The sequence below is a fragment of the Myripristis murdjan genome, chromosome 15 (assembly GCF_902150065.1).
Source record: "Myripristis murdjan chromosome 15, fMyrMur1.1, whole genome shotgun sequence".
Classification (NCBI taxonomy): domain Eukaryota; kingdom Metazoa; phylum Chordata; class Actinopteri; order Holocentriformes; family Holocentridae; genus Myripristis; species Myripristis murdjan.
The window spans coordinates 11,013,913-11,038,001 of NC_043994.1; the positions used below are offsets into that span (position 1 = coordinate 11,013,913).

General features: G+C 45.5%; 1 protein-coding gene across 1 annotated transcript in view; it reads left to right on the forward strand.

Moving 5' to 3' along the window:
- meis1b (Meis homeobox 1 b) overlaps positions 1-24,089 on the forward strand; it is a 91,116-nt gene that overhangs the window by 29,296 nt on the left and 37,731 nt on the right. Inside the window, exon 8 of the mRNA XM_030070358.1 lies at positions 12,829-12,974. Within this exon, the coding sequence (XP_029926218.1) occupies positions 12,829-12,974 (146 nt within the window). The remainder of the gene's footprint in view (positions 1-12,828; positions 12,975-24,089) is intronic.

The window sequence follows — 24,089 nt, forward strand, 5'->3', positions numbered from 1 at the left end:
TCTCTCCCTCCATCAAGCACACATGCATATGTTCACACGTAAATGTAACACATACACACACACACACACACTCACGTATACACACAGGCTGACAGTCATTCTCCATTATTCTCTCTCTCTCTCTTTCTTTCTTTCTTTCTCTGTCCCTCTCTCTCTCTCTCTCTGTCCCTGCTCTCACTCTCTCTCTCCCTCTCCCTCAAATTGAAATAATTCAATTTATGGACACAGTTCCAGACCTCCCTGGCTAAGACCATTATGCATGGAGCCCCCCTTTTCTAACAAAAGAACTGGAGAATTTACCAGCCCGCTCTCCAAACGACACCCACACAAAGCCAATTTCATGCCAGCAAAACACTAGCAGAGGCGCCATATTTGGTCAAAACCAGCATCCCTTTGGATTTATTTTTTTCCCCCCCAAATCACTGAATATGGGTCGATGCTACTTTTCAGTTTTGTCAGGACTCATTTGGCGACCCCAAAATGACACACCTGACACTCCTCTCCTTGAACATCCAGATTTCCACAGAGGTGTTCAACCTAGCTGAACAGGGCAAGCCTCGCTGCGTCTCCCCGCTTGATCTTCGGGGAGTTGCAAAAGCGAGCATGGTGGACTGGGGTTGGAAAGCTTGTTTAAGACCAAATTCAATCCCTGTAATAGCCAGAGTGTCCACTAACGCTGCATCTTTGATTCCGATGGATGAGAACCTCAGCTACATGTGTAAAAATGTGAAATGGGCTCGTTAAGGGTTTGGCCAGGCATTGGGTTTGACCCTGGGTAAGGTGAAAGGAGGAGTTGGGAGGAGGATATAGGGGCTAGGGCCTCAAAACTGGGCCAGAGCGTGACCCTGAGCTGACCCAGGCCAAACATGCCGTCCCCTATAGTCTTTTTGACATGGATACCTGCTAGAGGGATTTGGTCAAGAGATAAAGACCTCTTCAAGCTTTTCTAAGAGTTTAGAGAAAGAGAGAGGCGAGAGAGAGAGAGAGAGGGAGGGAGGGAGGGAGGGAGGTAGGGAGGGGGGTTGCTAGATAACAAGTAAGTAAACACAAGAGCAGCAGGGTGGGCTGCAGGGCATTTATTTAGTGTGTTTGTGAAATAACACACCACGGCATGCCACTCATGGTACACATGCACGCTCACACACATACCTGCGCGTAAACACACACATTCATACTGGTGTGTGCATATCCACGAACTCAACCAATAACACACACGCTAACATGCACACACACACACTTGCACATGCATTTGGATGAAACCCAATCGTCCCTTCTTGCTCCAAGCCAGTGAAACTCAAAGAGATAGGCAGGGACTGGGGGCAAGATTCCCACTGATAACCTTTGGAAGAAAGGCCTGAGTGGCGTTAAATGCACACACACACACACACACACACACACACACACACACACACACACACACACACACACACACATACACACACACATATATGTATGTATGTATATATATGGATAGATAGATAGACATAGATATAGGTATAGATATAGATAGATATTTATGTGTGTGCAGGCTCTAATGGGCAGGTCTCAGCTCTCCATTCCACTGAGACTCTTTAGAGGAAGTAGCGCCAGAGAGGTCAGAGTCTTACAGGAAGTCACCCCCAGAGAGGGCTGCCTCTTTCAGGAAGTGACTCGGTGGGATTGTGTGGCGAGAACGCCGCCGTCCACGGGGGCCCTATCACTCCCATCCACATGGGCCCGCGCGCCACGGGAAGTAGACCCGCTGTAAACCCACTCACTTCCTCTTCCTCTGCCCCTGTCCTGAAAGCCTTATCTGGCATACATATGGAGAGACAGATAGGACTACAAAAAAAAAAAAAAAACCCGCACCCACTCGGTACCACATCCTGTGCCTATCAAGGCACTGACAAGGAGGAGGAGGTGGAGATGCATTTGTTTGGCGGGAGAATTCACAGTGTTCATTTGATAGTACAAAACTGAGGACTGTAGGCTGGTACTTTGTGGATTTCCTGAGGGTATACTGAGGAGTTATTTTATTGGGATGGTAGAGTGGCTTCAGTTTTCCAAAAACTGTCCTATTCACTCATTGGATGAAAACAGCTTCATACAAATGCAATACCAAAAATTAACAAACAGAAGTATTAAAATTGAGTAGGCCGCTGTTCAGATAGAGACTGATCCTGTTTACCTAACCACCCCGTGGGCGGAGGCCGCATTATACTCCTTCGTAAGACTTCTTTCCATGTTAAAGCCTCTGTTATTCCAGAAAACATGGGAAACTAATGTGCTATTATTAGTCTGAGCCACTGCAGGGTTAGCGTTCCTATATTATCTAGCTACTGTACTGCAGTTTGGTTGGCGCTGATAGGTTAGCATGAGGGGGAAAATCCTTGTGTATTATAAGTGCTTATCAGCAGCTGTGCCATTCAGATAGTTAGTCGACCATGTGGAAAAATGCACAGGGGAGGCACAGGCGAGCGCTATTTGCTAACTCTGTGAAATAAACTTCCTGGGCAGTGGAGTTTGGTCAGTAGAACCTACACCCCAAACATGCAGAGATGATTACAGACAAGAAAGAGTACTTGTTGGTACTATTTTCACTTAATTTTAGTTCATTAAATTGGTTGCATTGATAGGTTGGTAGAAGGTTCCTGCCAGCAAAAGAGCCTTGTTGCTACTGAAAGATATATTTTACACCAAATTTTAGTTCATTAAAAAAAGGATGCTTTGATAGTTTGAGTCCCAACAGTTAAAAAAAAAAAAAAAAAAAAACTTTTTTGGACAGAATGTATTTTCAGTCAATTTGAATTGACTGAAAAGGATAGGCTTCGTTGATAGTTAAACTTGGGCTGCTGGATGTAAAATAGCTTGTTGGCACTGAAAATATGTATTTACACTCAATTTGAGTTAATTGAAAAGGACACTTTGATAGTTAGTTAGAGGGCCTCCGTGAGTGAAGTTGGCTTGTTGGTGCTAAAAATATGTATTTTCACAAAATGTTACTCCATTAAGTTTAATGAGGATGTTTTTTTCATATTTATATTTATATATGTAGAGAGAGAGAGCGAGAGAGAGACTTTGGTAGAAGACTCCCTCACCAGGGTTTAGCCTTTGCCTTTGTCCTGTGTCTGCACTGAAGGACTTTGGAACGCCCTTCAGCACATCAGCTGACTTTTGGAAAGGGCCGCGGTGCCATTGTGCTGTTAAGTGCTCTTAGCTTTTGTTATAGTCCTTGTCCTCTCTACCATCCCCTCCCCCCCTTACCACCTTCCACAACCCATTTGACCCTTTCTCTCTCTCTCTCCTTCTCTCTCTCTCTCTCTGAGTCCATTCGCTCTGTTTTGAGTTTGAGCGAAGCTCGGTGAGTAGAAGGTGTCAAAAGCTGTCTGAGAGGCAGCAAAACAAATGAGAGCGAGTGAGAGTTGAGAGTGAGAAAGCAGCAAGAGGGGGAAGATCTCAGGAATCTTACCGTGTGTGTGTGTGTGTGAGTGTGTGTGCGTGCGTGCGTGCGTGCGTGCGTGTGCGCGTGCTTGCATGCATGCATGTGTGTGTGAACTTCCCTTCACTGAGGCGGAGAATCAGCGGGCCCCCTCAAAAGTGCTCCCATTTAAACCAGCCCTGGCCTTCTATCTTCAGATTAGAAAAAAGAGAATGGCAACACAAAGGCAAGAGGGAAAAAATCAATAGTTACACAGCAAAAGTACTCAACATGAAAGGGTAAATTCATGGCCCTACACTTTCATTTTAGGTTGTACCGTCTCTCTCTCTCTCTCTTTCTCACTCTCATTCTCTCTCTCTCTTTCCCTCTCGACTGATCTGGAAGTGGGAATAAAAGGCAATGGCTGTTGTGTCGGGTTCGTGTGTGTGTGTGTGTGAGTGTGCGTGTGCGTGTGTGTGTGTCTCTGTGCATGCAGCCGTACTGCAGTTTAATGTCGTGTCGGTGCCCCTGCGCTCGGGGCAGTTTCCAGCGTGTCAGGCTGCCTGTGGTGATGACCCTTTACAGGGAAATGGCACAGAGAGAGCAGTCACATTTACACTGACATTTTTGCCATCACCTATGGCTATGTCAACAGGCCTTAGTCGTCCTCCGCCCCCACCCCCCTTACAGCCAGCAGTGGATGGGACTCACTCACAACACACAGAAGCATAAGAAAACACACACACACACACACACAAAGAAGGAATGAGAGTACACACAGGCAAAGACATATACATATGCTTGCACTTGACTCATTTTTCCTCAGTTTAAGACAAATATCAATGCCAACATTTTTACACTGAACTTTCCAGTAGCTGATATTCAGTATCGTTAGGTTTAACCATTTGTATGCCAGCAAACGACAAGAAATGAGTGTTTCCCTCACAGTGTCAGTCTTATCAGGGTGGAAACGCCTCTGAAAGAGCATATCGACCATCACGGGACACTAAAACCCTCCACTGGAACCCGGAGTAATGAAATTCCTTTAGGGTTAGCAGCTCTTTAAAGCAGGGTGACCCACCTATTCAGCGCTAAGGGAAACCCATGGACACATTAACCCTTTAAATGAAGAATTAAATACATTGAATTACATGGTATGTATACGTATGTATTTACACACAAAATGCATACTGATACACAAACAAACTCAAGTGTAAACCTCAGAATTCCCTTAGATTTACAGCTCAGAGACAGATTTTCAATTAGTTGTAATAATCAAGAAAGCCGGTCATTTCATTTTGGACTTTTAAGAATACCTCGTTCCCCCTCGAAGCACATTGCATGTCATTTGCTTTTTGATCTCCTGAACATCAAACCGTTGCAAATACGAAATAATTTCTGCCAACCTGGCTCGGCTTTTCCGTGTCACAATAATAAGTCTCCGGTGAGCCCTAATTACAAATCACCCTCGTAAACGGCTCACCAGCGGCTGCCATTATTGAATCTGTCAGCAACGATCCGCCAACTGTCATCGTTCAGATCTGCGCTGCTTTGGTATTGCAAAGCGCTCGTTTTATACTGTAATTACTGCGGCGGAATTGTCTTTGATTACAGGAAGCGATTGCTTGGCTCACTACCAGTTGTTTACCTGGCTAGTCCCCCTTTTTTGTGATGCAGTTGCCGCCCGTTTCATCGGACACTGTACGTGATCTGTGCGTGCTAATCTGTGCCCCGCCACCGCCAAACTGAGCGAATCGGAATATGCCAGCTGGAGTTGGAGCAAAGATCTGAAAGTGTTGGAGCGTCTATCCAGTAGAGGCAGGAAGGGAAGTCTAGACAAGCCATATTGTTTTGTCGACAGCGCATGTCATTATCCACAGAATAGTCAAGGGGATTTTTCTCTCTCTCTCTCTCTCTCTCTCTCCGTCTCTCCTCCTCCTCTGGAATAAAAGGGAGGCGAAACAGCATTGGTCACAGAGAGTGTTTTGTATTGAAGTGTGTGTGTGTGTGTGTGTGTGTGTGCGTGTGTGTGTGTGTTGGTTTAGAATCGTAGTCATCATTGGAAAGTTGCCTCATGGAAGATCTTATGAAGACAGCACATGTGAGTGTGTTTGTGTTCAAGTGTGTGTGTGTGTGTGTGTCTCCAGTGTAGTAAAGCGAGAGATGTTTTCAAAATGAGTATGCGTGTGTGTGTGTGTGTTTGCTCGCCCCTTCTTGGGAATTGTGGTGCAAGGAATTCCTGCATGTTCAGAATATTTTGGAGGTGGGAGGGGCCTGCCGAGCCATGCAATGGGAACCCCCCACTGCCTGCCACCCCCCCTTGGCCCCCCCCCTCCTCCAAGTCTAGAGCTTATGAATGGCCTGAATACAATAAACGCCACTTTTTTTTTCTTTTTTCCTTTCTTCCTACCTCTCTTCCCTCCCTTTCCCCTCTCTCCCCCCTTCCCTCCCTCTTGCTAGCCCTTCTTTACCCCTCTGAGGGTTTCTGGGAACATGTGTGTGTGTGTGTGTGTGTGAGTGTGTGTATGTATATGTGTGAGTGCCAGAAAGAGAGAGCACTTTTGTATGTGTCCATAAGCATATGTGTGCTTGGCGTATCATATTTTTCTGTGTGTCTCTCTGCTCGCCTGCCAGAATGGGATGTGTGTGCGTCTCCCACGTGGAGCTGACTGGAACGGGATAGCAGGCCCCTGAGGCCTGGGCTTTGCCTATCCGGGCAAGCCGGGGTCGTGTGAGCTTTCTGGGGTGTGAAACTCTAGGAGCGGCCCAGGAGAGATCAGCGCCAGGTCACTCGCACACGGAGAAAGACACTCTCTCGCAGACAAATAGCCCGCAAACTAAATGCACCATCATAAACCGTCAGCCTTGTCTCTTTTGCCCTCTATCCATCCATCCATCCACGGCCTATAAAACCCTACAAAACCTCTCACAAAATCGTCCCAAGCCACTTAGCCATCTGCAAGTGATTCCTTGCACAGGATCCCACCCAATGACATCTGGCCAATATTCCTAACCTCTACTTCTCACCTCAGCTGTACCTCTGTGAAGAAAAGAGAAAGGGAGGAAAACACCACAGTTATTAGAAAGCTAAATGTCATAATTCTCTCTTTCGTGCTGCGCTGGAAGGGACTTGTCTGACAAGATCGCTCTTCGCAGATGACTGACTGGTGAATCCGTGCTGTTAATTTGCCAGGCAGCAGAAAAATGGCTGACACCTCAGAATGGCACGTGTGCCCACACAGAGGGGGCAGGTAGTGCCAATCTCTGTCTTACGCTGAGAAATGCTTCATAATCAGATCATAACAGATTAGCCTAGATACTGCTTGATAATGTCAGGCTATGCCTTGAGAGAGAGAGAGAGAGAGAGAGAGAGACAAAGAAAGAGAGAGAGAGATGTAGAAAATGGAGAAAGACAAGTGGGAGGGAGACCAAGAAATAGAGGCGAGGAAGCATCATCAGTATGCAATAGTTGAGGAGAAAGAAACTGAATTTGAAAAAAATATTAGGACTAGGGAATCGATTCACCTCAGTTTTTACTATTTAATTTGTGATACGGCCTTTGTCACTGACTTTAAAGTGTTATGACTTACAAGAAACTGCAAACATGCAGCGGCAAAGAAAGATAACAGAACTTGACACTTGGATTCTCATCCACACCAACCTCACATAGCAGCAAGCAGACGGGGACGGACGGAGGGGAAACAAGTAATGCAGCAAAGGAGGAAGGAGGGAAAGGCAGGACTGAAATAAGTGCCTGTTTAAGTTAAGAGTCTGTTTAGCTAATGCTAACGAAGCCGGTTGAATTGCGTGAAGAAAGCTAACCTAGTTTTTACGTCATTATCTGTTTTGCTCACGGTGTGCTTGCATGTGTGTGTTTGTGCGTGCGTCTGTCTCTGTATGTGTGTGTATACAGCGTGTGAGGGGACTGATAAAATATTCCTTCCCTTGGTTGGCCCCGGGGCATCTCAACTGCCCCTGGCTCCTTCCAGTCACTGGCCTGCTCCCTAATTGCCACACAGACACACATGCACTGACACACACATACACACACACACACACACACACACACATACACGACATTTGGGGCTTCTGTGGCTGGAGACACACATGCATAAAGAAGGCAAGAGAGAAAGACAGAGACAGAGACACACACACACACACACACATACACATATACACACAGACGAATGCACGTCCATGCATGCATGCATTCTTCACACATGAACATGCGCCTGCACCCCCACAGTCCTTGATTGATTCTCCCTCCACACACACACACACACACACACCCCTCCAGCCCCTCCTCTAACTAGTTGCAAAGACGCTGTCATGGCCGATCAGTGGGCCGGGCCCAGAGTTGTGCCTGTGGCGTTTCCTCGTGGGGAGACTGGAGCATGCTAGCCTGGCTGCACCGCACTCTGTGCATGGAGCCCTCGGTTACAGCCTGCTGATGCTTTTAATGAGCCTGGCAGCCTGTTTATGGACAAAAATGACTGGCTGACTGGCTGTCTCATTGGCTGACTGCCATGGTGACTGACTAGCTGACTGACTGGATGGATGGATGGATTACAGCCTGGCTAGTCTCTCAAGCTAGTGTCTTTCCTCCACAATCTTCGAATGCTCCAGAAAGTCTGTAATGTCAGTGGCGCCCAGTAGGCCACCAGCTGAGTGGGAGACAAAACCAGACGCTGTCACGAGACGGTGCTCATGGAAATGTGTTCCCCTTGGAAACAAAACCGAGGGGCTGCCACAAATTGTGATGGAGTGGACATAACACAGATGAAACTGGACAAACAAGTCATTGTTAGACATAAACTAAAGCTCTGTCCCAAAATGCTAATACCAAACAGCATATACTGTATTACAATCTTGATAATATAACATTCTGACAATTAGTGTGATAGAAATTCAACGCCCTGCACTGTATTTACAAGCCGGAAATTATGCAAAACATCCACTGATGGCATCATGTGACCTACGTCCTCCCAAAAAATCCTGTCATCCTGTTGCACCAATCCTCTGTCAATAATCTGACAGCAACCAATCAATTCATGTTGTGGGCGGGCTTTACAGCCTACCTGAGTGTCACCCGCTCTGTCAAAACCGCAGGGGATGATAACAAGCAAATTGAGTATGTATGTTGACATTTGTGTGTATACTGGATTTTCATACTGTTATAGTATGAACACACTCCCTACTCAATAAATATGTAGTATGGCTTTGGGACAGGGCTAACGTCTCTGTGGTAAACTGCCACTAGCTGGCACTAGTTATTTTGGACTTCTACATTTACTTACTTATTTACATGAGTGCAATGTGGATTCCAATATGTAAAGGACTAGATATCCACCTTCACTTGCTACATCATCTTCAGGCATGAAAAAATGCAGAGATATTGCGGGTGCTACGCGTCTGTCTCAAGAGACTTTGGCCTAACCGGCACAGTGGCTGGCTGACTGTCTTAACTGACTGACTGACTGACTGGCAAGATGGCTTGCTGGCTGACTGACTCATCCTGCCTCTGATTCGTTTTCAATCGATTAACTCCAGTGTTTCCGAGTTTTCTTCCCTCACACTCTTCTTCTATCCATTATTTCCTCCCTTCCCCTCATCGCCTCTGTCAATGCCTCGAATTTGGGCTTCCAGTTTTTCCCCTCTCCCTTATCCGCTCTCACTCAGTATTCCACCATTGCTCCCTCCCTTCTCCATCTCTCCTACTCTTTCTTTCCCCGCTCTCTCTCTCTCTCTCTCTGTGAAAATCCAGGCTGAGGTAACACCACTGACATTTCCCCCAACATGGCTGCCAGACACCGCTCTGACGCCCTCCCCTTTTACTTTCACCCTTCCTTGCTCCCGCAACCCCTCTCCTGCCTCTCCCTCTAGTCTTCCCTCGCTCACCGGAGTTAAAGAAAAGCAGAAATTAGCCCCAGACCTCGCGGAGGTGATTGGTATCAAATTGCAGCGAAAATGGAAATGCCAATAAAATTGACGGCCCTTTCTTCCCCCCCTTTTCCCTTTTCCCTTCTAGGTAAAGTAGGTGTCCATAGGTCAGACTTAAGTAGAGGTATTGGGAGGGGAGGGGGTGATGGGGCATTAGGAATGAAGAAATACAAAACAAAGGAAGAGGGAAGGGAACGGCATGACTGTGAGGGCTTTCACTGTGCAGGATACGTAGACAAAAAGGGCAGACTTCACCTGAATTCGCTCACTTTATGAGGACATAATTTGGACATCATTTGAGTTTTCTTTAAAAAATTCTTTTACCTTTCACCGGCAGTGGTCTCCTCAGCAGTGATTGCACTCTCTTTCCTCAGGCGGATGTGAATTTACAGAGGAGATCTTGCGTATGTGAGCCAGAAAAACTTATTGGTCATAGAATTCAGCCAAAAAACCATGTTGTAAATTCATCCTCCTGGCAGAAAAGTACTTTTGTTATAATTGTCCTTCACAATATGACATACCACAACATGACATGATATGATAAGAAATGTAGTGGAGGATAAAGCCACCTAAACTTGACTTGCCCACTTTTTTTTCTCTCTGGAATACAGCTAACCAATATTTTGTAGATGAAAATAGTGTAAATATTTATGAGGCTAATTTATCATACATATTAACTACAACTGCATTACTGGACATGATGTGAAGTGTGGTTCAGAATTGAGCAGTGCCATACATTATCTTTTATTAGGCTACCATATCATACATTGTAAAGATAAGAGGAGACTTTAATGAGCCCTGTGGGGATTTTGGATTTTGTGAAGCAATGTGATACAACAGGATTTAATCCCGGTATCTTGTCGTAAGGGATTCAAGGTGGGACATTCAGAAGCCTATAAGTGTGTTTTTTTTTTTTTTCTTTCCACTTTTCTGAGCGTCCACACTTCTTTACTCCTCTTCCTCTATGCTTTCTTTGCGCCCTCCCCGTTTCCCCTTTCTCCTTCCCCATCTCTCCATGCTTCTCACGATTTCTCACCTCTCCCTTTGCCTGCCTGCTCGCCCACTCACTCGCTCACTTACACACGCTCGCACTCACTCTGTCTCTCTCACACACACACACACACACACACACAGAGCGCACACACACACACATGCGCGCGCGGCGCTGGTACCCGGGCGTTTGCTTCTGTTTTCCTAACTCGCATGGGACGAGCCCCTAGTTTTGTTATTGTAGGCTTTGCTGAACATGAGCCGGTCTTTACAACGGATTGAAAGCATTTGCTTCCAATGAAAATCTGGTCTTAGATTACAGGGCCTCGGCTCTGCTCGCCCCTCTTTTTCCACCAGGCAGAGAGACATGCAGGGAGAGCGAGAGAGGGGAGAGAGGAAGAGAGAGGGGACTATCTTGCCCTGAAACAGTAGGCAGAACAAACTGACTTGTTAAGTCCTGGCTGCGTTCGGCTCCGGCTAATGATGTAATTGAAGCTCGCAATGTGAGTGTGTTTTCATATTGAGATGGGTCTGCAGCAGGAGATGGGGGGATGGGGATGGCAGAGTGCAAAAATGTGATTTAAAATGTGTGTGCACCCATACATTTACACTGCAGGCATTTTAAGGGTCTAGGTGGGAAGCATGGCTATTGCAGGGGTCAATCCTGTGACTTTTTGGTGACGGGACGGTCACTCCATCCGCTTGTCCAACCTTGTCCAACTTCCCTCTCCGCATTTCCAGTGGAGGCTGTTTGCAACAGCATCACGTTAGCAAGGAAAACGAGCTCTTGTTTTATCCCTCCCCCGCACTACGTAGCATCACCTCCACTTCTGCGCAAGGATTCATTAAAAAGCCTTCAATACGTGTGCATATGTATCTCCTTCTGCCAGAACAGTCAGAGAGAGAGAGAGGGGGAACGAGAGAGAGTGAGAGAGAGCTAGCCAAGAGTGGTGTTTCGTATGGATCGTCTAGAGCCTGTCTCTCTCCTAATGGTGTATATAATTCAGGTGCCCTCCAGGCATGCTTTCAGGAATTCTTTTGCCTGAGGTAATGGGGAGCAAAGGCCTGGGTTTTAGGCCCTTGATTATTCCATTGATGCGGCAGGCTGGAAAAAAGTCATCTCCAACCGGATTAGTGCCAACATCCCCATTAATTATCGATGAATCGGGGGGCTTAGGATTTAGCTAGGTGCTGGGTGTCGCCCTCTGCAAGTTAGCGGAGCGAGGGCCCTGCTCGAATGCAGTTATCTACCCCCGCCACAGTGAATAGACCCAGAAGCTTTAGAAGTGCTTTGTGTGTAATCAATAAATAACTGGATCCAATTCTGTGCACTGCTTCAGCATTTTTTTTTTTTTTTTTCTCATTCCTTCCCCTCTTTGCCAGTCGAGAGGCGGTGCGGGACAAAAGTGAGTTATCCAGCCATTGAAATTTCCAGCAGTGAGGGTGCCACTTGTTTACCGCGCCTCATGTTTCTTTTATGATTATGGTTTTCATTGAGGGCGGCTCTTTTTTTTTTTTTTTTTTTTTTTTTTTTTTTTTTTTTTTTTCGAGTGGGCTTGCATTTTTGAATAATGATAATAACAATTAGGCTTTTCACGGCCACAGATGGGGAAGAGCCTCTTTCTCTCCATTGGAGCTATATAGAATGCGTATAGTAATTGGGTAGTTTTGAATATGTGCAGTGTGCATTTGTGTGTGTGTGCATGAGTCTGTATGGGTTCATGTCGCTGCGTCTGAATGCAGAGAAAAGGCCCATGGAGCGCCTTCCTTTTGCTTTTCCCCTCAGCGCTCAAATACTCTAAGCTGTCTCAGTGTTCCCCTTAGGTGAGGTTAACTGTCCTTAATAGAGCCTTATCGAAGCCCTACAGGTTGCTGTAAGCAGCCATGACGCCATTGTTATGAAAAGCAGCTAGCTTTGTTAGTGCTGTTTGTGCCTCTGACTTCCTTTTTTCCACCCTTTTTTTTTGCTTTTATTTGCTGCCTTCCCCCTCCCCTCAGCCACCCCTTTTGTAGTGCTGTGTTACTCTTTCCACCTCAGGTAAAATGGCAGAATGCACCGGGGCGACACTTCAATAACTATTTTCCCCTCAGGATAATAAAGACTAAATCTCTCTGTCATTTTCAATTCTGCGCGGGCTTGGATGGGAGAGTGGGGAAATGCGACCTTACAAGTCCTTTGTGCTCCCCTTCTCCCTCTCTTTCTCTCGGAGAGATGCGAGCGCTTGCTGTGTTTTCAAGCGGCGAGCGGAGAAAAATGAAAGGCAGGGTTATTTATAAATGTATTAAAAATGAATGCATTTCTGAGGTGCTGTTTTCCAGCTATTCTCTGCTCACCATTGTTGTCTCTATATACCCCTCAGTCTGTGCATACAAAGCCCTCCAGAATTCCTTCGAAATCGTATTTATTCCCTTTGAACGCCGAGGCGCGGCGAATGCAGGAAGTAAACAAACTGTGTGTCTGATCTCCGGCATCTCTTCCTGTTTCCCTTGTCATGTGACAGGTGATGGCCTGGACAACAGCGTGGCTTCGCCCAGCACAGGGGACGACGATGACCCGGATAAAGAGAAGAAACGCAACAAGAAGAGAGGAATCTTCCCCAAGGTGGCCACCAACATCATGAGAGCTTGGCTGTTCCAGCACCTAACAGTGAGTTGAGCGCCACAGAGTTTGTGCCTAGTCTCTGACTTTCACATCACGTGTGCACACTGAACCTTGCCTCTCAGCCACAGGCTTTCTTGTTCTTCCACACAAAGACACACTTGCTCTTTCTAGCTCTCCTCCCTTCTCATTTGTGCACACTCAAACACAAAATACACACAAGTGCAATGCACACAGCCTCAGACATGCAAGCTCTCATTGACACTCACACATTACCAGATAGTCCCCCACCCCTCCTCTACTCCACAATGTCTCCCAGCTTGTACGGCGAGCACTTCAAAGACGCAGGCCTGTGTGATCTGCTGGCGATCTCGGCAGCCCGAGCTCTCCATCCTCATCTGCTGAAACTGAATAGGCTTGAAGTCAAGGAGCGACGCTCCTGGCCATAACCAGCGTAGATACATAGATGAACTTTATCACGAACAAATCTGTCATTATTTAACAGACGCCTGGGATTCCGCAAAGGTCTGCGGCTTGGGTTTATTTTCATTCAGTAATAGCTGGGAATACTAACACTGCTAGCGCGTGGTGGGACCGGATTGGAGCGTTACCAATTGTGTGGGAAAAAAAGTGTGGGAAACATTGACTTTGACACCAGAAAAGGCCAATGTGACTACTGAGTATGTAGCCGATGGTAAAAGAGAATGCAATGCAGTTTTTTAAAATTTTAAAAGCAATTGCACCAGTCTGGTACAGCGTCCTGAAATTATAACTTTGTCTACAGTTAAAGGAAAGAGATAAAAGATTTCTTGTAACTTTCTCCTAATAAGCATCCATTGATAATGAATGTACAGAGTGCTGTAAAATAATAGAACCAAAGCTGTATGATCAAGGGAGGTACTGCTAAGCTAGTATGTTTTTTGGTAGGAAGCGTAGTGTAGCAACAATATTAATATGAAACTTTTATTGATCCCTGTAGGGAAGCTCCCTGGTTGATAGTGGTTGTAGATGACGATAATATGCTACTCATTTTGGGTTTAGTCCTTCCTTTAACGGCTCACTGTATGGATATAAGCTGGGAAGCAATTCAAAAGGATAACGACCTTCTTTAATATTGCAGGGAATTAGCTTGCTGATTGCAGTGTGACGCACGTAGTCAAGGAAATGCATTTGAAAAGTAACTTCAGCCAACATTGTGTGTCAAGCATTTTGTGTATGTCAGGAATTTGAGGAGAGCACGGTGAATGCAGTTTGGCAGAGTGGGTGTTGGTTTGAATTGCACAAGCCAACAGGGAGGATGCCGGTGAAAGTAATGTGGTGGTTGCATTGTGGGTATTCCATGGGCTCGGCTTCTCTCTCTCTTTTTTTTTTTTTTTTTTTTTTTTTTTTACATTTATATCTTGCCTTTGATGTGTCTGAATGTTATGTATTGCACTGTATGTTCTTGGGCTCCTGACAGTATTAACTTCAGAATCAGGGGATCTTGTAACACTGTAGTATGCAATGTAGGAAGACATAAACAGTAAACACACACACACACACACACACACACACATTCAGATGAATCTTGCCCGCCTTCTCACTCTTTTTCATTCTCTTCACTCTCTTTCCCTCCCATCTGCACCTCAGAAATCACCTCCTTCCCAAACCAACCACCAGCTCCCCATTACCCCCCTCTCTCCACACACACACACACACACACACAAACACACGCCTCTCCTCCGACTCCCTGACCTCACCTCAATCCACCACCAACGCCACCCCTCCCTCCCACAACCCTCCGGGGCCACAGAGGAAAGGTGTTTGAAAAATACACACATCCTGTCTGTGGAAATGCAGCTCAGTACACACAGCGCACACACACACACACACACACACACACACACACACACACACGCACACACACACCTACTGTGTCATATTACACCTTGTGTCGGGCTTATGGGAGGCTTCTGCACTGTTAGATCTCAAACAGTTGGACTGGTATAAGTGAGTGTCAAGGGACTGAGGGAGGACAGGAGAAGAAGAGGAGGAGTTGAGGAGGAGGAGGAGGAGGAGGAAGCTCTATCAACCATGTTCTTTGGCAAGCAAAAGAAGATGAGTTGGGGAACTACAACACACTCATACAAGGAATTTAGAGGTGCCATTTGTAGCAGTCTCAGCGTCAATAAATTATGAGCATATTCATTTTTGAGATATTTGCATAATTACTGTAAACAAAACCATCCCTACCGACCTCTACACTGCATTTTACGCTGTGTGCCACTTGGATTTGTAATGGGAAATCTGCGCTATTGCTTTACAGCACAAATGGTGGCATAAAACAAATCTAACATATTCTCTAAATTTAACAAATGAAAGGCCAATGTAAAAATCATGCTCACCCTCTTCAGTAGAAGCAAAGACAACACAGGTAGAAAGACACTGGGCAAGGGGGAGCAGGCAGGTAGCAACATCATTTTTGTGACAGGAAGCTATCAAAAAAACATTACTATTCATTTTGTCATGGTATATTCATGTTTAAAATACTGTACAAAGCACATTTGATGCCTTTATCCTTTACATCTCTTATATTACTGCTTGGGCAGTTTGAACTGAGGGAGAGACAGAGGGAAAGAGAGGGAGAGAGGAGTCCTAATTTACAGAAAGAGATGAGGGGAATCAGAAACAGGCCTCCTCGGGCCCTGGTCTCCTATAGACCTTCCTCCCCATCCTCAAATGTCTCATTCTCCCTCTCTCTGCTGATGCATACATAAGCGTGGCGAGCTGTAGCTCAACCATAGCATCATGCCTTTGTTTGATGGAGGGGTGGATGATGTGAGTCTGGCCTCTTAGAGATAGACACAATGCCAATTAGGCTCACACAGATGAGTGCTGACACACACACATACAGATCTGAGTGCTACGGCACGAAAATCAGAATCACATTTTTCTCCAAGTGCAACGCACAGGAATTTGACACTGGCACACAGAAAAATAGAATTGAATAGAACAGAATAAAATAGAATGGAATGAGTTGGGAAATCCACCCCCAACCATGGTATGTTTGTTGGTATTTGCCCTCCCACTTAGAGCCACAGGGGAGCTTCCATTGTGCCGGAGCGGAAGGGGAAGGTGGGTGGCACACTGGGGCTGCGGCTGTACCAGCAGGGCAGGTGGTTGGAGACTGGAAACCATGGGATCCACAGGGATGAGCAGGCGCAAGACTGCATCTGTTAAGGAGATGATTTTTTTTATTGTGATATTAGAACTGTTACCTTTGGGTAAACCTTTGGGGTTTTTTTTTGTTTTGAAGGCATTAGGATGCATGCATTCTACCATAAAAAAGAGATTATAGAGGAGATAATGCTTCACCTGTACATTACTATGAACGTACTTGATGCTATTATGAGAGCTTTCCCAACCCTTGAGTGATGGGTGGAGGGATGGAGCCGTGGTATTGCATTTCGGATGATGACGACAGTCGCGGCTTGCTGAGTTCTCTCCAACACGCCCAATGAGCTCATATGCTGTCGACAGCGCTTGCAGGACAAGTTCATCGGAACAATTTGGCCGCGTCGACTTGGAGCGACTACAAAACAATAGTGTTTACTGCCTGCCACCAATGGTCGAACCATGCAGCTTCACTGCCAGCTTCGACACGCAGCTGTAAACTTGTAGCGCGCAGCCAAAAACAAAAAGGGTCTCTGGCACTCACTTCCTCACCTCCTTTTGTTGTTTGCTTTCTGTGGATGTACCCAATTTAAGAATTTGAGTCGACTAATAGCCATTGGGGTTTACTGTTGGCTGTTAACTGAGTGGCTTATTTGATAGACAAATCTGCAACAATGCCTAGACAAATCTGCCTTTATAACTTCTGTTTATCAAATTAGACAAATGTGTAGGCTACCGGTGACTATTGATTTGACATGTGCTAATGATTTTTTTTTTTTCAGGAAATAACTCAGTCAATATGTAGAAAAACAAATATTTAACTTGTAGAATCAATTCTAAGTTGATTACAACCTTGAAACAACCAATTATTTGACTAATCGACTTAGCCGCCTTATTGCTGTCTATTACAGCCAAAGTAAAGAGAGGGCTTGTGATAGGTACGCAATCTGTGTTTCCTCTCTGCATCCTATTGTGCAGTCGGAGTCCAACCCCCCCACCCCCCCCCCCCCCCACCCCCCCTCCCCATCCCACCCCAAATGCTTCTTTTCTTCCCCCTTGGTGTTCCCCCTCCTCTTCTCACAAGTGGTATTTTCTTGTTTAATTTAACAAGAAATGAGTAGTAAATGAAAGCTCAGGCCTCAAATCCCCAGCGCGCTCTGCGCTCTGCTCTGCACTCCCCTATGGAAAGGCAGTTTGTGAAATTATGTGATAGAGTAATTAGATGGAATTCACCCCCCTCCACTACCACCACTACCACCACACGCCACCCCCTCCCGCTTAGATTGTTGCCATGCTGAAGTAGGGGCAGCATGTGTGTGCGTGTAGAAAAGAAGGGCAGGGGGGATTAGGCGTTTGGAGTGTTAGCATCGGTATATTAGCCTGGCAGACTGACACACACACACACACACATGCATGCACACATTATCACAAACACTCCCTCTTTCTGGCTCTGCTCCCCTCCTATTTGTACACAGAGTCAGTGTAACGAGGGGCAGCCGTGATCGCAGCTCATAAAAAAGCCAACCCGCAAACCCTCAATGAACCGCTTTTTCTCCCCTCCTCCTCCCTTCTCTCCTTAAAAACGTGTAAAATGCAGAGAGAGAGAGAGAATATAAAAAATCCAACTGGAAGGCATAATCCCCCGTTAATACAATTAGAGTCTAATTTAGCTGCTCGCGTACGCAGATGTAGCCGAGCTAGGGGAGCCCCCCCACACAACCCTCCCCCTCATGGAAAGGTTTTTTAACACAGCAGCGTGCAGCAGGGGGTTTTGAGCAGAAACAGGTGTGAAAAGCGATATAATTCATTTCTGCACAGGCAGAGGAGGCCAGGAGCCTCGCCGTCGCAGGCCCTGGGTGGTGGAGGAATCCAGACATACGGTGGGCAGGGGTGAGGGGAGGGTGATGGATGAATGGATGGAGGCTGGCGGGGGGCTGGGTGCGGGGTTATGCCACTCGTAAAGGGTCAGATATTTTGCCCTGATTCCTAATGGTTAAGTTTGGCATGCAAGAAAACACAGCACAGTGGAGCAGAGGAGAGCAGAGGAGTGGGGAGGAGAATGGAACAGGACAGAATTTAAAGGTTCACTGTGCAACACTGTGGAGGGCTGACTGAAGTGGGGACCCTTCAGGCTCAGTGGACAAAAATGTGGAGCAAGCACAGAATTTGATAGTTGAGTCTACATGATTCGCAAAGTCGGACCAAATCAAGAAACCTACTTCACTCTACTAAAGGTGGACTATTCAAAAGTGGCAAGGGTCTAATTGCCTGGTCCGACGAAGAGAATCATGTATACTCATCCATCAAATGACATGCTTATTCCATGTTTTTTGTGAGATGACTTTCCTCACTTAAATCAACCCTTTATAATTTTGCATGGTGAATCTTTAGCACTGGAAGTTCTCTGTTGTTTAGAATAAGGTGATTGCTTTGAGAAAAAAAAAAAAAAAAAAAAAAAAACTTTAGTTTTTTTGCAGCATCTTTGGGACTTACAACTGCTATCTTCCCCGTCTCAAGGTCTGATTCACAAAAGAAATTGCTCTAATGATATTACAACGCAAACACAGCCATAAAAGTTTTGCAGCTGAGTGCAATTTGCCCTTGTTTTGAATCTGATTGTAATTGTCCTTGTGGCAAATTCTAAATGTTGCCAAGAGCACAACAGGCAGGGTTAACGTCATCCTTGATGTCATCAAGTACAGTAAGAAATGTTTGACCTGTCAACCTGTATCTGCCTATCAAAAAGTGATACTGTCCTTCAAAATATCCACTCTCAAGCACATCAAGCATGACAATACCTTTACCACTTGTAAGTGCACTGCAGTTACCACCAACTCGCCAATCGTGCACCAAATCTATGCCTATTACCTTGTTTTAATATGTGCAAATACTGAAGGTACACCGTGATGCTGTTTGCTTGTCAGCACAGTTAGGGGTGCATTTCACCGTTTGCAGGTGTTTTGTGAAATGCACTGTTTCTTTTTGTTTTATTGGTGTAAATTGTGGATTTACCCCTGAGTGTTAGAGGAGAAAATGTAAAAAAAAAAAAAAAAAAAAGTATTGAATTGGCTATAGGTTGGCGATAGATAAGCAAAACAGACATACACTTTCATGAAAACATTGCAAACTGTTACTCTAAACACCGTCTTCAGGCAGGACATGTCACATTGGTTTTGGAGCATCACGCTTCCCCTGCTATTCACACATGATTCACCACTGCGTCAGCACCAATAAAACCAGCAACCACGAAGGAACCAACAGCTTCTACCCAACCCAACCTGAAATGATTGGCAATTGAACTGCATAACCTCTATGCAAGCTAACTAGAGACCGCACTGAAGAAATCAGCTGCACAGCAAAACATACCTCACCAAGGCTGAAGTTTTCCTCTAAACTTGATGATCAGTCTTTCCTTGTCCAATATTTTGTCTTTACACTGTATTTTCTGAGAGAGGATGTCAGATGTACAGTCAAATTCCCATAAACTCTGGGTGTTGTGTCAAAAAATAGAACAGGCACCCATCAACGCCACAGCGGAGCAAGGCTCAACATCAGGCTTTTGACAGATGAACCAGATGTGCTATTTAATATGGAAAAGACAGCGGTTACTGCTTGACGCCCTGACGTAACGTGTGCTGTCTGAACATGGTGTTAGAGCACTCAGTTTAAGTATGAAGGAAACTATAATCTTATCAGTCCCTGCACTTCTCAGCTAAGTACCCACCAGATATGCAAAGTCTCATCCAAACAACAGAAGGGAAGGAAAAAAAAATTCTTCAGGTCAGAGTTCGCCCCTGCCTCGGATGCCATTAGTCACTGGCTGTTTATTGCTGGAGCCTGGACATGTCAGCGCCCTGGTCAACCACGGCAACCCTGGCGCGCCGTGGCAACCCAGACACGGCGGGGTGTCATCCTATTGGCCCATCCTGTGTCAAACAAAATATTTCCCCACACAGAATTGGCCCTGTCATCGTAATTGCAACAGTAACTGAAAGGGCATCAGCTGACTTCCTATATCTGTGTTTTTATTCATTCATTCATAAACGACAACAAGGGCGTAATGTCCATCTTGATATTGTAATGTAATATAGTGGCCTATGTGGCCTGATGTCTCCGATTAGGCCTTAATTCAATGAGAGTTGCAGTCAGAATCTTAGGCGCCACTGCATTAGGATTTCAAAGAGATCCTAAGAGACGAGAGACAGACAGATCTGCCAAAGGCTTGGCGTGACAGTGTGACTAGACAGAGAGAGAGAGAGGGGAAAACAAGAGAACAAGTTAGTCTTATTCTCAGTGTTGTCATTGGGTTTCTGATAGTTTAGTTCCAGCAGTGGAATTGGCTTTGGGCTGTGTGTGTGTGTGTGTGTGTGTGTGTGTGTAGAGGTATGTGTGTGTGAGAGCTTGTGTGCAAGAGGGCATTTGGAAGCAATGACTTGTCCCTACCAATCGTAGGAGCGCTTGGTGTCAAAGAGGAGGCAGCTGAGTCAACCTACCTACCCCCCCATCCGCCAAAACACACACACACACACACACCGTGCCCCAACCCCCACATTACCCCACACCTTGTAATGAAAACATCATCAATTATCCCTCTTGACAGGCCCTAGGGACCGAAGGCAGACAGCTCTCTTTGGGGGCTTCTCTTTGTGGACTGACCCTCACACGCACACACACACACACACATACACACAGACATTAATGGCAACAATTGCATGAGACCTTTGTGTGTATGTGTGTGCACCATGCGAGCGTATGCATGTTTGTTTTAGTGTGTGTGCATTAAAGGCTGATGACCCGTCTTTTCCAGGAGGGTAGATAGTGGGAGTGGGACATAGTTAGGACTGGTCCATCTGGTACAAGTGGAGGGGATGGGTATATATATATGTGTGTGTGTGTGTGTGTGTGTGTGTGTATGTGCAAGGGGTCAGGGTGGGGGTGGTAATGGTGGAGTCCGTATGGCCGAGGCAGAGGGAAGCCATCAGTCCTGACATGGACCCCTGAAAGGCCATCTGTGTCATGATGGATGGGTGGAATGATGGATGGATCAGTGGATGGATGGACGGGTGGAGGGATACAGTAGATGGATGAAGACACTGATACAAAGCAGACCCGGGGAATTCAAATAATGCACTGTTTTGCTAAAATATCTGACTGATATCATCTTCTTTTCATCATTTATTGGGTCGCTGAATTGTTAAATAATGCCTTTTGAAAGTTATTTCGTCACTTACGGGCAGACATTTATCCAAGAGTTTTCCTACCGCTGAATAGGTTTAGCACCAACCCAAAGGCGTTTCATTAGTCTCGACTGTCACTTTAGAGTTTTAGTGTCTCATGATGGTCTATATGCTGTTTAAAGCTTTTCTACCCTCACCAAGAATGAGATTCTGGGGAAAACACTGAATATGTATGAGTTTTTTATCCATTTTTTGGCATAAATCTAATTTCAGTTGATTGAATTTTGGCAGGTATAATATCAGATATCGGATATCAGTTGCTTCCATCCAAAAGTACTTCAAAAATCCATATAGCTCAAAATAAATCCTTGCATTTGTTTCTAACTTGCCTCAGCTGATACTAGTAATGTATTGAGTTTCTCTACCACTGAGTAAGTGCAGTACCAACCCATATCTAGAAGCTTTTCAGTAGAGTTTAAGTGTCCCATGATGACAAGAATAAAATTCCGGGGACAACATGGAATATTTGTAACTTCAGGATTTTTGGCATAAATGTCTCATTGAAATATATTTAATTTCGGTTAAAAAAAAAAAAAAAATCTGTAATTGCTTCAATCCTAAAATTCTGACAGTATCCTTCAAAAATCCATGTAGCTTGAAATAATTCCTTGCATTTGTTTCTGACTTGCTTCAGTTGATATTAGCAGCCAAATTGTCTTATGTGGCAGTTTCCCTTAATCTAATACCCTTAAGATAAACACAGGTCTGTTAGACAGGTACAGTAGATGGACCAACATGCCACACAGTATTTTTCCTCCATGCCTTTACATTATGTGTCTTTTTTTTTTTTTTTTTGGCTTTCCCTTTTATTCAGCTTTCTCTCGCACCTTCTCTCTCTCTCCTCTCAGCTTCTTGTATCGTTTTCCTCCTTGCTTTAAAAGCCCTCAAGGGCAGTTAACTTTTAATTCCTGTCACCTTTGAACCTCTCCAAAATGGCTGCCACAGAACCAGACCAGACACAAGCGTGTGTGTGTGTGTGTGTGTGTGTGTGTGTATGTGTGTGTGTGCTTGATGGTATGTGTGTGCTGGTCTGGCGCTGGTCAAGGGGGTGGACGGCATGTTTCCTTGAGAACGTGAGAACTTTACAGAGCCTCAAGGTCAGTCAGTAGCACTGGAGGGGATCAGGAGTTGCCAGAGATCCAACATTGCTTTCCAAAGTGCACATACACTCACACACTCACACATGCAAACACACACACACACACACACATAGGGACTGGTTTCTAGTCAAACCATATGAACTGCTTCTTAGATTGCGTTTTTTTCAATTTATAGTCAAAGAGTTCCCAAGATTAGATTATTATACCAAGCAGGGACTCTTAAACTTTCCAGCCTGGTACAAAAAGTCAGTAAATGTAATACGCGAGTCTAAGAACACCTTTATGGTCATTTGGTGTCATATTTTAAAACCCAAGCATGCAACAATGGAATGCCGTAAGTGTTGTTCTTCTCCTTCGTTCCCTTCCTCCTCTCCTCTCCCGCTCCTCCCCTCATCCTTGCATCATTTCATAGCTGGGAAACTATGAGACAGTTCAGTGTGTGGTTTCATTGCTGCATGCGAAGGTGATTGATGGCCTCATGCTAAAGCCGTGTTTCACACTCGTCCTATTTTTCATTATCAGCTGGATGTGATGAGTGTGGGTGTGCGTGCATGCGTGTGTGTGTGTGTGTGTGTTCAGGCCTCGTTTGGCTGACTGCAAAGTGGACCAAGGCCCAATATCTCGGATGTGCGAAATCACTCTTGGTTTGGTACCCACTAATCAGTTTATGATGAGCTACATATCCAAAGAGGAGGCCTCAGACACACACACACACACACATAGCAAACTGACACACACATAGCATAGCCTATAGTGGTAACGTCAGCGCTTGGGTGGAGTGTGGAGTTCCCCACTATCACTCTGGTATTTATTGGAGGCTGAGTGGCAAGTTGACGTGCAGAAGAGACAGGGGAAAATATTATCATAAGTCTGTGGTTAGCTCGATGGAATGCATGCATCCAGCACTCAGACGTTAGCCACGTTAGCCGCTTAGCATCTCCCACTGGCAGTAAAGAGAGACCCTAGGTTACACATTATGTCTCTTCTTTTTGTATAAAACCCCTCAAAAGATGCACCCTTGGCATTGCAATGTTGAGCACTTGGAAAGGACGTGTTTGCGTCGCTGGACGTAGAATAATATGGTTCAGCCAGTGATATATTAACTCCGCTAAGTGCGAAATCACATTAGCTCTAGCTGTTAGCCATTAGCCATTAGGCTGTGTTTGGTGACCCAGAGGATTGTGGGATCTTATCTGGCTGGAGTCAGCAGCTCAATACCTTTTACTTACAGCAGCTGCAGCCTAGACTGCCCCAGATACATTTAGTGTGTGTGTGTGTGTGTGTGTGTGTGTGTGCGTGAGTGTGTGTGTGATTGCAGTTGTGCCATTTCTTGTGTGTGTGTCATTGTCATGTCTCTTTCCTGAGTGCTCTGTGTATGTGTGTGTGTGAGTGTGTGTGTGTGTGTGTGTGTGTGTGCGCCTTCGTGTCTCACTCTGCGTGTGTGCCCGATGGATTCTATGGCGTTGCCGTCGCGGTAATCAGTTTGCACGTTGGCTGAACTAATTTATCAATCCAGTTCCTCCCACTTGTATTCTCGCCCATGCGTGAGCCTCCTCTCTCTCTCTCTCTCTCTCTCTCTCTCTTACACTCCGTCTCCCTCTTAGACAAAACACTTCTTCAGGAAAAAACATAAGGCTTTCCTATCTTTTATGCATGCTTTCTGTCTCTTCCCC